The following is a 16,488-nucleotide window of genomic DNA, read 5'->3' on the forward strand; positions in this document are numbered from 1 at the left end:
TGTGCACCACCATGCCAGGTTAATTTTTGGATTTTTAATAGAGATGGGGTTTCACTGTGTTGGCCAGGCTGGTCTCGAACTCCTGACTTCAGGTGATCCAACCACCTTGGCCTCCCAAAGTGCTGGGATTACAGGCATGAGTCACCGCGCCCGGCCAAGACTGAGCTCTTTTAATGCCCATATACCAAGGGTAGAAATCTACAAAACATATGACCTGCAAACTGAATGATCAGGAAAGGATCCTAACCACCGGAATGGGTAGACAGAGTTATAAAAAAACAGAGGATGAGAGTTTCCACCCACTACATGCTTCTCTGACATTTCTGCAGGCACCCAATCCTGGTCCCTTTGCTGTGTCCCGGACTACAAGTCTGATGGCGTGCCACCAAGCACCAAGAGCAAAGTTGACCCTTGACCCCATGGAGCCAATTCTCCTGCCACCCCATCAGATATCTACATTTGGTAGAGATTCCAAAATTGTGATAGGAGACTAAGCAATGCAATTAGCGGGGAAAGGAATGAGGAAGAAGCATGTTTTATTCACTGTTTGGGCAATCAACCAGAACTTCCTTGTAAATTGTCTGGCTGCTTCAGCTTTAGCTAGTTCACTAATATCCAGTCTGGACCTGTTATGACAGAGGCCACCTTCCTGTTCAGATTGGTGGGAATTCCATTTTCTTTCTATTTTTTTTTTTTTTTTTTTTGAGTTGGAGTTTCACTCGTTGCCCAGGCTGGAGTGCCAGGCAATGGCACCATCTCGGCTCACTGCAACCTCTGCCTCCCAGGTTCTAGTGATTCTCCTGCCTCAGCCTCCCAAGTAGCTGGGACTACAGGCACTTGCCACCACGCCTGGCTAATTTTTGTATTTTTAGTAGAGACGGGGTTTCACCGTGTTGGTATGGCTGGTCTCGAACTCCTGACCTGAGGTGATCCACCCACCTCGGCCTCCCAAAGTACTGGGATTGCAGGCGTGAGCCACTGTGCCCGGCGGGAATTTCATTTTAATTTTGGTCAAGTATCATGATTTTAGTACCTTCTGATTCAAGGCAGAAGGCACTTAAGCTCAATCCTCAACAGCTTGAAATCAAAACCAGAAACCCACTCTAAGAGGTAATGCATCTAAATGTTTTGCTATGGAAACGTAGGGGACAAACAACATACAGGAGTCAATGGCCTCCCCAAATTTGGGTGAGATGGGGCTCCCGGGGTGCATGCACTCCCCACACTAAGAATCTCCCCACAGGCAGATTCTGTGACCAGAACAGGAAGAATCATTGCAGAAATGGGATTTCATGGCATGTCACATCTTCTACAGGTTAAAATTATTAGAAAAAAAATAGCTCATCCAGATAGCAGAACCCAAGAAAGAGAAACTGGGCGGGGCGGGGGGCGGGGGGTTGGCATGGGGGAAAAAGAGGCTTCTAGAAAGCCTGCAAGGGCAGAATGGCAGGAACAGAGACCTCGGGAAAACCGGCTAAAATCCGAGGCTTCTCTGACTAAGGCTGCAGGGAGGCGTGTCTGGAGGGCTGAAACCAGAACACTATGATAATGATTTCTGTGAATGTGATGCTAAGGTTGTTCGGCTAGAATTTTAGAGAACATCATGTAGGAAATATTTTCAGCCTGATATCAAATCTGGGGTCCAGAGAGAAAAGTCTCAGCTTGCTCATGGAGAAGAGCTACAAGAGAAGCCCACATCTGTTTGCCAGGGTGGGAGAACCAGTAGGAGATGAAATAGAAAAGCCACAAAGGAAAAGGCGTATGGTAAAAGCAAGCCAAGTTCTACTGCCCTCAGTGATGTACTGTCTGTGGTCACTTACACTCAACATTGGCAGAGACCACGTGGTCCACAAAGCCTAAAATGTTTACTTGCTGGCCCTTTACAGAAAAAGTTTGCTGGCCTTGGTCTAGACCCTGCCTCTGACGCTGGCCTGACCCTGGGCAGACCATGTACATATATATATATATATATATATATATGTATACACACACACACACACACAAAAGGATGGTTATTTATATAACTCATACCGCCAATTTAACAATACTGATAGTTAACATCTAAGACTGATTGATATGTATCCTTTAAAAATTTATGGGTGCAGTAACATGCAGATTCTTGCCCGCATAACTCCATTTTAAGAATATATACACTGGCTAGGCATCGCAGCTCATGCCTGTAATTCCAGGAGTTTGAGAGGTTGAGGTGGGCAGATCCCTTGAGCTCAGGAGTTTGAGACCAGCCTGGGCAACATAGTGAAATACTATCTACACACACAAACACACACACAAATACAAAAATTAGTTGGACATAGTGGTGCATGCCTGTAGTCCAGCTACTCAGGAGGCTGAGGCAGGAGGATCACTTGAGTCCAGGAGGTCAAGGCTGCAGTGAGCCAAGTTCACAGCACTGGACTCCAGCTGGGGAGACACAGTGAGACCCTGTCTCAAAAATATATATATATATATATACACACTAACAAAGACCTTAATGTATTTTCTCTGCGGAACTTGTCAGATATGCTCTCCCAGCCCTTCTTACTAAGGACAATGGGTACTTGTCCAAGCCCATCCACCATTCTGTCAGTCGCATCCTAACAAAAGATCAGAGAAGATTCCCTCCTAGACCACGCAAAATAGACCGATCATCTTTGGCACATGTGGCCACGACCCACATGAGGATTTATAAGCGACCTAGTCACCGGGACTTCATGTGGTCACCTTTTCTGAATGGCTCCCGGTTCTCCTGTGCTTCCCTGTTGACTCGGTTTTGTTCTGGTTCAACAGCAGACCCCTGGTCATCAAGTTCATCTTCTGTTTCATCATCACTGTAGGGAACCACTTCGTCATTAGGCTGAGAATCCTCGTCAAATGTCGTTTCTGAGTCTCTTTCTGTACTCATTCTGCTGGCAAATTGGAACTACCTGCTTAAAAGGAAAGAGAAACCAGAGTGAATTATGACTCTTGCCCAGTGTTTGGTTGAATCCTGCCTGCATCCTATTACAATGCCCCTTTTACAGAACATTCTCTAACATGTAAATATTCTGGAATAGTACCCCCAAATTCAACTTAACATGCAAACAAGAACAAAACCATTCAGTACCGATTAAATGCTTGGGTAAGATTTTTAAAAAATATATGTAGCTGCAAACCTTTTAGCAAGGGTATATATATATATATAATATATATATTTTTTAAGGCAATATTTCAAGTTAGGGGGTCTCTACCCAATGAAATAAATTTAGTGGGTAACAATCAACCTTAAAATAAAATGAAACAGGTTATAAAATATCAGATTACAGCATAAATAATAAGTACTGCATGATAAAATAGTTGTACACATTCACACGTTTATTTGCATTGCGGGTGTTAATGGAGTTGAATTTCTTTTTTTTTGAGATGGAGTCTCAGTCTCCCTCTGTCACCCAGGCTGGAGTGCAGTGGCATGATCTCGGCTCACTGTAACCTCCGCCTCCTGTGTTCAAGTGATTCTCTTGCCTCAACCTCCCAAGTAGCTGGGATTACAGGCACACACCACCACACCTGGCTAATTTTTGTATTTTTAGTAGAGATGGGGTTTCACTGTGTTAGCCAGGATGGTCTTGAACTCCTGACCTCCAGCGATCCACCCGCCTGGGCTTCCCAAAGTGCTGGGATTACAGGCGTGAGCCACCGCGCCCGGCCAGAGTTGAATTTCTTACTGTGGATTGCTGGCAAAGTTGATAAACCACTGCTCTAAGATATCTGGTTTCTGCTAACACTAACATTCTGAGCCTTTGTTCTGATACAACATTTTTAATATAACCTTAGATCTTCCAAGTTTACTGACTTCCCAGGAACACTCCCTAGCCTTTCTATCTGCCTAACTACCACTGCCCACGCTGTATCTGGAATTTGTGTTTGAGCATCTACCGCATAAGATGACTCCATACAAGTGAGAAGAACAACCTTAGTTAGATTTATTTTAGGAAAATATTTACACAAATACCTCAGGTTACAGACACACAGCCTGGCATTTACATAAGCATCACAGTGCCGTGTAGTCAGTATTGTTAATGACAGCAGCTCGCATTTATTTTGTGTTAACTGCATGCCAAGCCTTGCACTAAGCACTTCATAGACATGGCTCTTTGAAACTTCCCACACCACCATGGTGAATAACAGTATTATTGTTATTCTTACCCAGCAGAGGAGAAAAATCAAAACACTGGAATGCTAAATAACTTGCACAATGATTATTAAAAATTTAAGGCAGCCACGCGCGGTGGCTCACGCCTGTAATCCCAGCACTTTGGGAGGCCGAGGCGGGTGGATCACGAGGTCAGGAGATCGAGACCATCCTGGCTAACACAGTGAAACCCCGTCTCTACTAAAAATACAAAAAATTAACCAGGCGTGGTAGCGGGCACCTGTAGTCCCAGCTGCTTGGGAGGCTGAGGCAGGAGAATGGCGTGAACCTGGGAGGCGGAGCTTGCAGTGAACTGAGATTGTGCCACTGCACTCCAGCCTGGGCAACAGAGTGAGACTCTGTCTCAAAAAAAGAAAAAAAAAATTTAAGGCAAAAACAACTGCTTCACAAAGAGAGGTCTATGCTCTATTTTTGTACTATGGTTTATGATATATTTTAAGTGAAAATTGCCTCAAGTAGAACTATGTAGCTGATTGCACGTTTTGTACCAAATTTTAGACCTCTAAAATAATTTTTACATTCACAAATGGACACTTAGGAAATTTTCAAATATTTATATGAAGATTTTTGCCAAGTATTAGGTAAAACAGTAAAAGCCAAAAGCAAGCTGGGTTATAATCGTCGACTGTGTAAATAAATTGTGGCATCTCATATTATAGGATAATATGCAACAATTTAGATGATCAGAAGAGTATTTGATGACATTGCATTAATGACCTTAAGTTAATAGGTAAGTTATAAAGCCATATGTATAGAATACACCCAGTTATTCACACACACACTTGTTCATTTTCCAAAATTTCAATAATTGACATACATTATTTTACTATTATTATCTTTTGAGACAGAGTATCGCTCTGTCGCCCAGGCTAGAGTAAGTGGTGCAATCTCGGCTCACTGCAACCTCTGCCTCCCAGGTTCAAGCAATTCTCCTGCCTCAGCCTCCTAAGTAGCTGGGATTATAGGCGTGTACCACCATGTCTGGCTAATTTTTGTATTTTTAGTAGAGATGGGGTTTCACCATGTTGGCCAGGCTGGGACATACATTATTTTAAGTGAAATTATGCATGCAAAATGCTCAACTCAGTACATAGCCTACAATAAGTATTCGATAAACATTAACTGTTAATTTTTCATATACTTCTTGGCGATTTGTATGTTTCCTTCTGAAAAATGTCTATTCATGTCCTTTGCCCACTTTTTAATGGTATTATTATTATTTTAAAATATTGCTGGCATTCATTATTACAAAGAACAACTTAGATTCTACTGCATGATGCTGTACTCTGGCACAGTTCTAAAGAGCCCTATAGTCATGGATGCAAAGTTCCTAGCACTACTGGTCCTCAGCACCTCAGGCCATTATCTTATGGCTTCAAAGAATATTCATTCCCCAAATCCATAGTCTTTACCTCTGGCCTTAGCTTTTCAGTAGCAAGTACAAGCCTTCCCGGTGAGAGACAGGACTAGCTGGATTTCCTAGGCCGACTAAGAATCCCGAAGTCTAGCTGGGAAGGTGACCGCATTCACCTTTAAACACGAGGCTTGCAACTGAGCTCACACCTGACCAATCAGAGAGCTCATTAAGTGCTAATTAGGCAAAAACAGGAGGTAAGGAAATAGCCAATCATCTATTGCCTGAGAGCACAGCCGGAAGGACAAGGATCGGGATATAAACCCAGGCATTGGAGCCGGCAACGGCAAACCCCTTTGGGTCCCCTCCTTGTATGGGAGCTCTGTTTTCACTCTATTAAATCTTGCAACTGAACTCCCCTGGTTACCGCTCGAGCTGAGCTTTCGCTCGCCGTCCACCACTGCTGTTTTGCCGCAGTGGCAGACCTGCCCCTGACTTCCATCCCTCCGGATCCAGCAGGGCTCCTGCTGTGCTCCTGATCCAGCGAGGCGCCCATTGCCACTCCTGATCGGGCTAAAGGCTTGCCATTGTTCCTGCACGGCTAAGTGCCTGGGTTCGTCCTAATCCAGCTGAACGCTAGTCACTGGGTTCCACGGTTCTCTTCCGTGACCCATGACTTTTAATAGAGCTATAACACTCACCGCATGGCCCAAGATTCCATTCCTTGGAATCCGTGAGGCCAAGAACCCCAGGTCAGAGAACACGAGGCTTGCCACCATCTTGGAAGTGGCCCGCCGCCATTTTGGAAGTGGCCCACCACCATCTTGGGAGCTCTGGGAGCAAGGACCCCCGCTAACACTGGCAGTACTTATACTTTCATTGGTTATACTTATACTTCCCTGGTTATATTTATACTTTCCTGGCAGTACATATACTTTCATGGTTTATACTATTTTAAAATTATTTTTTATTAAATGGAGCTAAATTTTTTAAAAGTCATCTTTTCCACTAAATCGGCGTCACCATGTTAAATCTAAATTTCCCTACTAAGTCTTTATTTTATTTTATTTTACTTCAAGTTCTAGGATACATGTGCAGAACATGCAGGTTTGTTACCTAGGTATACATGTGCCATGGTGGTTTGCCGCACCCATCAACCTGTCATCTAGGTTTTAAGCCCTGCATGCATTAGGTATTTGTCCTAATGCTCTCCCACTCCTTGCCCCCGCCCACCACCCCCGACAGGCCCCAGTGTGTGATGTTCCCCTCCCTGTGTTAATGTGTTCTCCTTGTTCAGCTCCTGCTTATGAGTGAGAACATGTGGTGTTTGGTTTTCTGTTCCTGTGTTAGTTTGCTGAGAAAGATGGCTTCCAGCTTCATCCATGTCCATGGAAAGACCACAATCTCATTCTTTTTTATGGCTGCAGGGATTATTTGTTTTTGAGTTGTTTGAGTTCGTTGTATATTTCTGGATACTAGTCCTTAGTTAGATGAATGGTTTGCAAATATTTTCTCCTATTCAACAGGAAACACTGTTGATTGCTTCCCTTGCTGAGTAGAAGCTTTTTAGTTTAATATTGTCCTATTTGTCTATTTTTGTTGTTGTTGTTGCCTGTGCTTTTGAGGTCTTAGCCATAAAATCTTTGCCTAGACCAATGTCCTAAAACATTTTCCCTATGTTTTCTTCTAGTACAAAGTTTTATTAGTTTTTTTTTTCTTTTTTTTTGAGAGGAGAGTTTCACTCTGTCACTCAGGCTGGAGTGTAGTAGGACAATCATAGCTCATTGCAGCATTGAACTCTTGGGCTCAAGGAATCTTCCTACTTCAGCATCCCAAGTAGCTGGGACTACCAGTGCATGCCACCATGCCTATTTTTTTTTTTTTTTTTTTTTTGTAGCGATGGGGTCTCAGTGCATTGTCCAGACTGGTCTTGAATTCCCGAGTCAAGTGATCCTCCAGGCTTGGGCTCCCAAAGTGCTAGGATTATAGGCGTGGTCGCATTTAAGTCTTTAATCCATCTTGAGTTGACTTTTGTGTATGGTGACAGACAGGGGCCCAGTTTCATTCTTTAGCATGTGGGGATTTATTTCTGGGTTCTCTATTCTGTTCCATTGGTTTATGTGTCTGTTTTTTGCCAATATTATGTTTTGGTTACTACAGCCTTGTTATATATATATATATCAAGGTGACTGTGAAGGTACTATATGGAAACATTTTTTATTGTTGTAAAATATATGTACATAAAATTTACCATTTTAGCCATTTTGTTTTGTTTTTCTCATTGCAGCCTCCTGGGCTCAAGAATTCTCCCACCTCAGCCTCCTGAGTAGTTGAGACTATAGGTATAAGCCACTACATCCGACTAATTTTTGTATTTTTAGAAGAGACAGGGTTTTGCCATGTTGCCTAGGCTGGTCTCAAACTTCTGGGCTCAAGTAATCTACCTGTCTCAGCCTCCCAAAGTGCTGGGATTACAAGCATGAGCCACCACGCCAGGCCTTGTTTCTCCCTACTTTTTTTTTTTTAAATTTCTTAAAGCTGTACCATTGGAGAGTTTTAACTTTTTGTTTGTTGGTTGGTTTTCTTTCTCTTATTATTATTATTATTTTTTGCATCTCAGATGACACAAACCATTGTTTGTTTTCTGAGACATGGTTTCACTCTGCCACCGAGGCTGCAGTGCAGTGACATGATCCTAGCTCACTACACTCTCAAATCTGAGGGCTCCAGCAATCCTCCTACCCTGCTCCCCAGCCTCCCTAGTAACTAGGACTAGAAGCATGAGCCACCATGCCTGGCCTTTTTTTCTTTTCTTTTTTTTTTTTTTAAAGAGATAGGCTCTCCCTATGTTCCTCAGGCTGGTCTCAAACTCCTAGCCCCAAGCAATCCTCCCACCTCAGCTTCCTTTTAGCCCTTTTGAAGCGTAGGGTTCTGCGGCATTAAGTGCATTTATACAAACATTTTGTAAGTTATCCTTTTCATCATTGCTTCCAAACTGCCAGGCATCTGGATATTAAGACTGTCTCCAGCCCTTTGAGGTTGAGAGAGGAAGCAAGCATGAAGGAATGGATTTGACAACCCACATGTCCGTGACTCAAAGCAAGCAAGGCCTTGCACAACCAACTCGCCACCCACACAATCTGCACAGGCTCAGTGAGAAAGCAGGGGCAGGGAGCTCTACGCTGAGAGTGAAGAAGTGTCCTCAACTTGACTTCCCTGCAGTGTGCATGTGTGTGAAACACAGACACACACGGGAGGAATTTGGCTCTGTCATTTTAGTGTACCAAAGAAAAAAAACAGGGAGAAATCACTTGTTTGAAGCCCTAAATGACATAAGGAAGATTTTCCCAGATCTAAATAATGATCCCTAAGGTCAGGTCCTGTGTATGGTATGGATTTGGAAACTTCATAATGTCTCTGACCACCACTCCAGGACACTGCAGACAGGTGTGCATTTACTCAGCACCTAGTAAACACCTGCAAGGTGCAGAGTACTACACTAGGCACAGGGAACAGAGCCACTGACTGACTGCCAGAGTTTCGAAGAATACAGATAAGTCAACTATTAAAGCTAGGAAACAGACCCGGTGCGGTGGCTCACACCTGTAATCCCAGCACTTTGGAAGGCCGAGACAGGTGGATCACCTGAGGTCAAGAGCTCAAGACCAGCCTGCCAACACGGTGAAACTCCATCTCTATTAATAATACAAAAAAATTAGCTGGGCATGGTGGCACATGCCTGTAATCCCAGCTATTCGGGAGGCTGAGTCAGGAGAATTGCTTGAACCCCGGAGGTTGCAGTGAGCTGAGATCGCGCCATTGCACTCGAGCCTGGGCAACAAGAACAAAACTCTGCCTCCAATAAGTAAATAAATAAATAAATAAATAAATAAATAAATAAATAAAATAAGATAAAATAAAGCTATAAAACAGCAAAGCCAGTCTTTTTTGCCTCAGATACTCCAATTCATCCCTCCTCTCTATCTCCATGGCCACCATCATCTCTCCCTGGAAATGCTGCGACTAGACTTTCCCTCTAACTAGACTTTCCACAATTAACTTCCACATGACCACCAAAGGCGTGCCATTCTCCTGCTTATACCCTTCCTGGGTGTTATGGATTGAATTACAGCCCCCGAAGTCATATGTTGAAGCCATAACACCCCTCAGTGGGACTACATGGAGACAAGTCCATTAAGGAGGTAGTTAAGGTTAAACGAGGTCATCAAGTGGGGCCCTAATCCAATAGGACTTGTGTATTTTATTTTTATTATGTTTTTAGACTGAGTTTCGCTCTGTTGCCTAGGCTAGAGTGCAGTGGTATGATCTCGGCTCACTGCAACCTCCACCTCCTGGGTTCAAGCAATTCTCCTGCCTCAGCCTCTCGAGTAGCTGGGATTACAGGTGCCCACCACCATGCCTGGCCAACTTTTGTATTTTTAGTAGAGACAGGGTTTCACCATGTTGGCCAGGCTGGTCTTGAACTCCTGGCTTCAAGTAATCCGCCTGCCTCAGCCTCCCAAAGTGCTGCACCCCGACACGGACTGGTGTCTTTAGAAGAGGGGAAATAGACACTTGATCTCTCCTTCTCCATGCACACAGAGGAAGGACCATGTGAGAACACAGCAGGACGGCGGCCATCTACAAGCCAGAGAGGCCTCACCAGAAACCAACCCTGCTGGCACCTCCATCTTGGACTTCCAGTCTGCAGAACTGTGAGAAAATAAATGACTGTTGTTTAAGTCAACCAGTATACGGTATTTTGTTATGGCAGCCCAAGTGGATTAACACTAATCCACTATGGATTTCCATCACTTTAAATTAAGTCCAAACTGTTTTCACGGCTCTAAGGGTTCTCTACACTCCTACACCCTCCTTCTTGCTCACTATTCCTGAGCCCCATGGCCGTGCTTTCAGCTCCTCAAGCAAGCAAAGCCTTTCCTGCCCCAGGGCCTTTGCATATGCTCTTCCTAGTGCCTGGAATGCTCTTCTCCCAGTTCCTGGTATGACTGCTATTTCTCATTCTTATTTTTTATTTTATTTTATTTTTTGAGACTGAGTTTCTCTCTTGTTGCCCAGGCTGGAGTGCAATGGTGCAATCTCTGCTCACCGCAACCTCTGCCTCCTAGGTTCAAGCAATTCTCCTGCCTCAGCCTCCCAAGTAGCTGGGATTACAGGCATGCACCACCATGCCTGGCTAATTTTGTATTTTTAGTAGAGACAGGGTTTCTCCTTGTTGGTCAGGCTGGTCTCGAACTTCTGACCTCAGGTGATCTGCTCACCTTAGCCTCTCAAAGTGCTAGGATTACAGGCGTGAGCCACTGTGCCTGGCCGATTTCTCATTCGTTAGGTCTCAACTTCAGTGTCCTCTTCCACTCATTGTATTGAGCAGGATTCTGCCCTCCTCTTCCTGCTACCACCGGCCCCCTTGAGCACTTACATTTCTGTTTCCTTCCCAGCACTTACCATGATTTGTAAATATGCATTTGCTTTTATTTATCTGCCTCTCCCACCAGACCATAAGCTCTACAAGAACAGATTGGTCTGTGAATACTCAGTGCCTACTACACAGTTGACACTGAAAGATCTGGGGAAAGAGCAAATCAACTTTCAATAAAGTCCTCAAGGGCTCAGAGAGTTGTCTTACACCAAAGTTCTTTACCACCTTTACACAGGTCACACCTATCACACGGTAACAGATGCACAAAGTCACTGGACTAAGGATGAAAGATTGAGGGCAATGATGGGAGAGAACAGCAACAGCTAAGTTCAGAAGTCATACAAGATGAAACTTTTTAGGAGTCTGAGTCATTTGAGGCCATCCAGAAACCATTGCCCAAGATTTTACCATGTACACAAAACCAAACCAGCCCTCTGGTAGGGTACTGAAGATATCAAAGTTGAGGACCGATCTTTCTTGTCCATCACTAGCACCTACCAGAGTCTGGCATATAGGAGGCTCGTTTGTTTCTGTCCTTAGGAGGCTTATAGTCTAGACGAGAATTCGCAAATTACAGCCCATGGGCCAAATTTGGCCCACTACCTATTTTTTTAGATAAAGTTTTATTAGAATACACCCTTACTCATTACTGACATACTGGCTATTGTAGTTTTTGTTTTGTTTTGTTTTGAGATGGAGTTTTGCACTTGTTGCCCAAGCTGGAGTTCAGTGGTGCGATCTCAGCTCACTGCAACTTTCGCCTCCTGGGTTCAAGCAATTATCCTGTCTCAGCCTCCTAAAATGCTGAGATTACAGGTGTAAGCCACCATGCCTGGTCCTTCATCTTTTTTTTTTTAATGGCTTTTAAAGTTCACAAGAAGAAAGACTATTTCTGAAATGTGTTTTTCCTCATTTTGTTTATGATTATTATTAAAGACAATGCTGTAAAATATTTAACATATAATATATAATAAGTATGAATTATATTTCTATATGTTCTATGCTATACATGTTTCTTATTATATGTTCCATGCTAAATATAAATTACTACTCTAAGATGGCCCCCAGTGATCCCACCTTTTGGTGTTCACATCTTTAATTCCCTATGAGTGTGGCATACCCATGAGGTGCTTTGCTTCTTTTTTCTTCCTTTTTTTTTGTTGTTGATACAAGTTCTTCCTCTGTCACCTAGGCTGGAGTACACTGGCATGATCAAGCTCACTGCAGCCTCAATCTCCCGGGCTCAAGTGATCCTCCAGCCTCAGCCTCCTAAGTAGCTGAGACTACAGGTGTGCACCATTACACCCAGCTAATTTTTTTGGTTTTTAGTAGAGATGAGGTCTTGCTAGTTTGCCCAGGATGGTCTTGAACTCCTGAGGTCAAGCAATCCTCCCTCCTTGGCCTCAAAAAGTACTGCGATTACAGGCATGAGCTACCGTATCCAGCCCCTTTTCCTTCTTTCTTCTTCTTCTTTTTTTTTTTTTTTTTTTTTTTTAAATAAGCCTGAGTTCCTGAACCTTGCTGCTTTATTTTTTGAGACGGAGTTTTGCTCTGTTGCCCAGGCTGGAGTGCAGTGGCATGATCTCAGCTCACTGCAACCTCCACCTCTCTGGTTCAAGCAATTCTCCTGCCTCAGCCTCCCAAGTCACTGGGATTACAGGTGTGCACCACCATGCCAGGCTAATTTTTTGTATTTTTAGTAGAGACAGGGTTTCACCATGCTGGCCAGGCTGGTCTTGAACTCCTGACCTCGTGATCCACCCACCTTGGCCTCCCCAAGTGCTGGGATTACAGGCGTGAGCCACTGCGCCCGGCCTTGAACCTTGCTTCCAACCAATAGAATATGGCTCAGGTAATGGGATGTCACTTCCATGATTAGGTTATAAAAAACCGTGACTTCTTCTTGCCAGCCAACTCTTTCCCCTCCCCTGCTTTGGTGAAGCAGCTGCCCTATGGAGAGGCTCACATGGCAAGATGTGAAGTGAGCATTGACCAACAGCCAGCAGGGACTGGAGCCCTCAGTCAAATAGCCCTTAAGGAATGCAGTGAATTTTGCAATCACTACATGAACTTGAAAGCAGATCCTTCCTCAGTCCTGCCTTCAGATGAGACATCAGGCTGGGCTGGCACCTTAATTGTAGCCTTGTGAGAAATCCTGATACAGAGAACCCATTTAAGCTGTGCTCAGACACTTGATTCATGGAAACTGTGAGATAATAAATGTGTGTTGGTTTAAGCTGCTAAGTTTTGGAGTAGCTTGTTGCACAGCAATCGATAACCAATACACATATCATTAGTCACAAGTAATAATTCTAGGGTCAGGCACTCAATGTAGCCACTATTATTTCCAAGTTATTCCAAAGAGCCCCCATCTAAAAGGTAGCAGAAATCTTCTCTATTTTCCTAGTTAGTCCAGACACATGCCATACCCTGTTTGGAATCTGCCCAGTATTCTTTTATTTACTTATTTGAGACAGAGTCTCACTCTGTCACCCAGGCTGGAGTCCAGTGGTGTGATCTCAGCTCACTGCAACCTCTGTCTCCCAGGTTCAAATGATTCTCCTGCCTCAGCCTTTCCAGTAGCTGGGACTACAAGTGCATGCCACCACACCTGGCTAATTTTTGTATTTTTAGTAGAGACAGGGTTTTACCTTGTTGGCCAGGCTGGTCTTGAACTCCTGACCTCAAGTGATCCACCCACCTGGGCCTCCCAAAGTGCTGGGATTATAGGCATGAGCCACTGCGCCTGGCCAATGCTCAGTATTCTTGAAAGTAAAATGACAAACTTGATGACAGTTGTAATTAGATAAAGAATCTCATGAAGCAATAGCAATAAAATGTATCTAAGATCTACATTAAATTTAAACTTTATACTGTTATAGAAACAGCATAATTACAGTTCCCAGCAGGAACAGGATTACATTTTTTATTTCCTCCCAAAGCAGGACCTAAAAAATCTAGAAGCCTGGGATAAATAACATAAAACTATAAGGTATCAACAGTATCACTGTGGTGGGGACAATTCAGCCAGGATCTTTACATATGATAGAAAAGGCTTCTCTGAGTCCACAGCTTCACCCCCTATTCCTCAGAAAGTCCGCCCCAGAGCCCTTTCTCACAAAGGAAGATTGGCTGCCTGGGTGCGGTGGCTCACACCTGTAATCCCAGCACTTTGGGAAGCTGAGGCAGGAGGATCATTTGAGGCCAGGAGTTCAAGATGAGTCTGGGCAATATGGCAAGACTCCATCTCTACAAATAATAATTTAAAGAATTAGCTGGGCACCTGTAGTCCCAGCTACTTGGGAGGCTGAGGCAGAAGGATCACTTGAGCCCAGGAGCTCAAGGCTGCAGTAAGTTAGGATCTTGCCACTGAACTTCAGGCTACGTGAAAGAGCAAGACCCCATCCCTATTTTTTTTTTTTTAAAAAAAAAAAGACTGGCTCTTGTTTCATTCTGTACAACTTCAATGGCGGTCATTAGAAAAGGTACAGGGGAAATCTCAAAACCTTGACGTTTCAGAGATGAGCAGCTTTTTCATTCCCCTGGCTAAGGTTCAAAGGATTTCTTAGTCCAACATTGCCATGGGCTCACAGCATTTCCTAGTAATATTATATTTCTTCTTATCCATATAAGGCAGCCCCTTCCAGGACAAAGGATTTTTCATACACATTGTCTCATGCAATTGTCATGGAATTATGCTGAGGCGTGTCGCCAGGCAATGTCATTACCTTCTTACTAATGAAAAAACTGAGGTGGTTTCAAAGCTTGCCCAAGGTGATTTAGCTCCTGGCTATTCAGGCCCTCTCCACACATATCCCGGCTCTGTGCTCTCTGTGGTACAGTGAACGCATCGTGGATTCAGATTGGAATTCAAGCTCTGCCCAGGAAGCATCAGAGCCTGCTTCCCACTCCCAACATCACCTGCTTCCCTCCCTTCCCCACACCTACTAACAACATCATTAGTCACAAGAAAACCCTAAGCAAAGGAAGAATTTGACAAGCAAAATAAATCAAACTTTGAGGTCTGCAGGCAGATCTATCCTACACCAGTGAATTCTAAAATGTAAAATGCTTCCCAGTGTATGCCACTGAAGAGTGAAGTGAGATTAATCATTATTTCTTAGGCGCTTTTGAGCTGGGCAACCTGGGAGTCACAGAGGTGAGCAAGAACTTGGGGTGGGTGGGAGAGAGATATTAAGGAACCAAAAACACCTCAGAGGCAGGAAAATGCAATGGAAAGGCCCAGCACCGGCGCAGCTGGGAGACCTGGGGGAAAGAGCAGAGCTGGGGAAAGGTAGTCTTGGAGTCACCTCCAAAAGTAAGGCAGTCCATGCAGCCTTGACAAGGCTTTATTCCAGGGAGTGAGAGGGCCCACGGAAGGTGTCTGCAAAGGAAAGAAATCTGATCTGCACAGCAATCATCCGACAGGGGGAAGAGTGTGAGTGGCTGGGAAGGTGAGAGCCTGGGAGGGAGACTGTTCAAAAGTCACCCTGGAAACAGCATCTCCTTGCCACAGTTTCTTCACCTGGAACACCAAGTGGTTCCACCTTATTACCTCCACCATCACACTCAGCAACAACACTCAGTGCGTGAATCTAGCCACAGCAAGAAGAAATACAGGCCTGGGTCGAACGCGGTGGCTCACGCCTGTGATCCTAACACTTTGAGAGGCCAAGGTGGGCTGACTGCCTGAGTTCAGGAGTTTGAGACCAGTCTGGCCAACATAGTGAAACCCCATCTCTACTAAAAATACAAAAATTAGCCGGGCATGGTGGTGTGTGCCTGTAATCCCAGCTACTTGGGAGGCTGAGGCAGGAGAATCGCTTGAATCCGGGAGGTGGGAGGTAGAGGTTGCAGTGAGCCAAGATGGCACCACTGCACTCCAGCCTGGGCGACAGTGAGACTCTGTCTCAAAAAAGAAAGAAAAAAAAAAAGAAATACAGGCGTGAACTAGGGTGGTGGCAGCCAGAAAAATGTGCTTAAAATGAAGGCAGGGTGGGGCTGCCATTCTTTTGTCTAGAAAATGACGGAAAAAAGAAGTAAATAAAAGACTGGGGCTGGTTCCCACAGGATAAGAATGCTGTCATTCCCCAGATGTTTATTTTGGAGACTCAGCCTCAATCCACAATGTACTTTTATAGTAAATAATGAAAGTCACCAGGAGAAAAGCCTTGTTACTTTTATGTTCAAGCGTCATCCTTACTTGTTAGGGACAATGGCCTCATTTTTACCCCATTACTATTGACTCTATAATTAGACTTTAAAGTTATATTCACGTTTAAATAATACAAAGTCATAGGAGCTTTATAATTGACAGCTACCTGGAAGCTAACCCTTCAGGGTAAAATAAAACTGTCAAGCTGAATTAATTTTAATGTTAGAAGAGTCACCAAGCTATTAATACAAAGATTGAACTCCCGAAAGACATACGAAACATCACAGCTTTCTGGAACAAAATATAAACTTTGAAACTTTTGATCTACAGAGAGACAACTTATATTCCCC

At 44.0% G+C, this 16,488-nt stretch overlaps 1 protein-coding gene across 8 annotated transcripts in view; it reads right to left on the minus strand.

Moving 5' to 3' along the window:
• Positions 1-16,488, minus strand: part of ATP8B1 (ATPase phospholipid transporting 8B1) — a 155,658-nt gene that overhangs the window by 79,766 nt on the left and 59,404 nt on the right. For 4 of the 8 annotated variants that reach the window (XM_063716917.1, XM_024235976.3, XM_054538015.2 and 1 more), the window contains one exon: positions 2,722-2,924. In XM_063716917.1, coding sequence (XP_063572987.1) covers positions 2,722-2,902 — 181 coding nt within the window. In that variant the 5' untranslated portion in view covers positions 2,903-2,924. Of the gene's footprint in view, positions 1-2,721; positions 2,928-16,488 lie in introns of all 8 variants that reach the window. The other 4 variants (XM_024235977.3, XM_063716918.1, XM_063716914.1 and 1 more) reach the window with 1 other exon arrangement.

This window comes from Pongo abelii, chromosome 17, assembly GCF_028885655.2.
Source record: "Pongo abelii isolate AG06213 chromosome 17, NHGRI_mPonAbe1-v2.0_pri, whole genome shotgun sequence".
Taxonomy (NCBI): Eukaryota; Metazoa; Chordata; class Mammalia; order Primates; family Hominidae; genus Pongo; species Pongo abelii.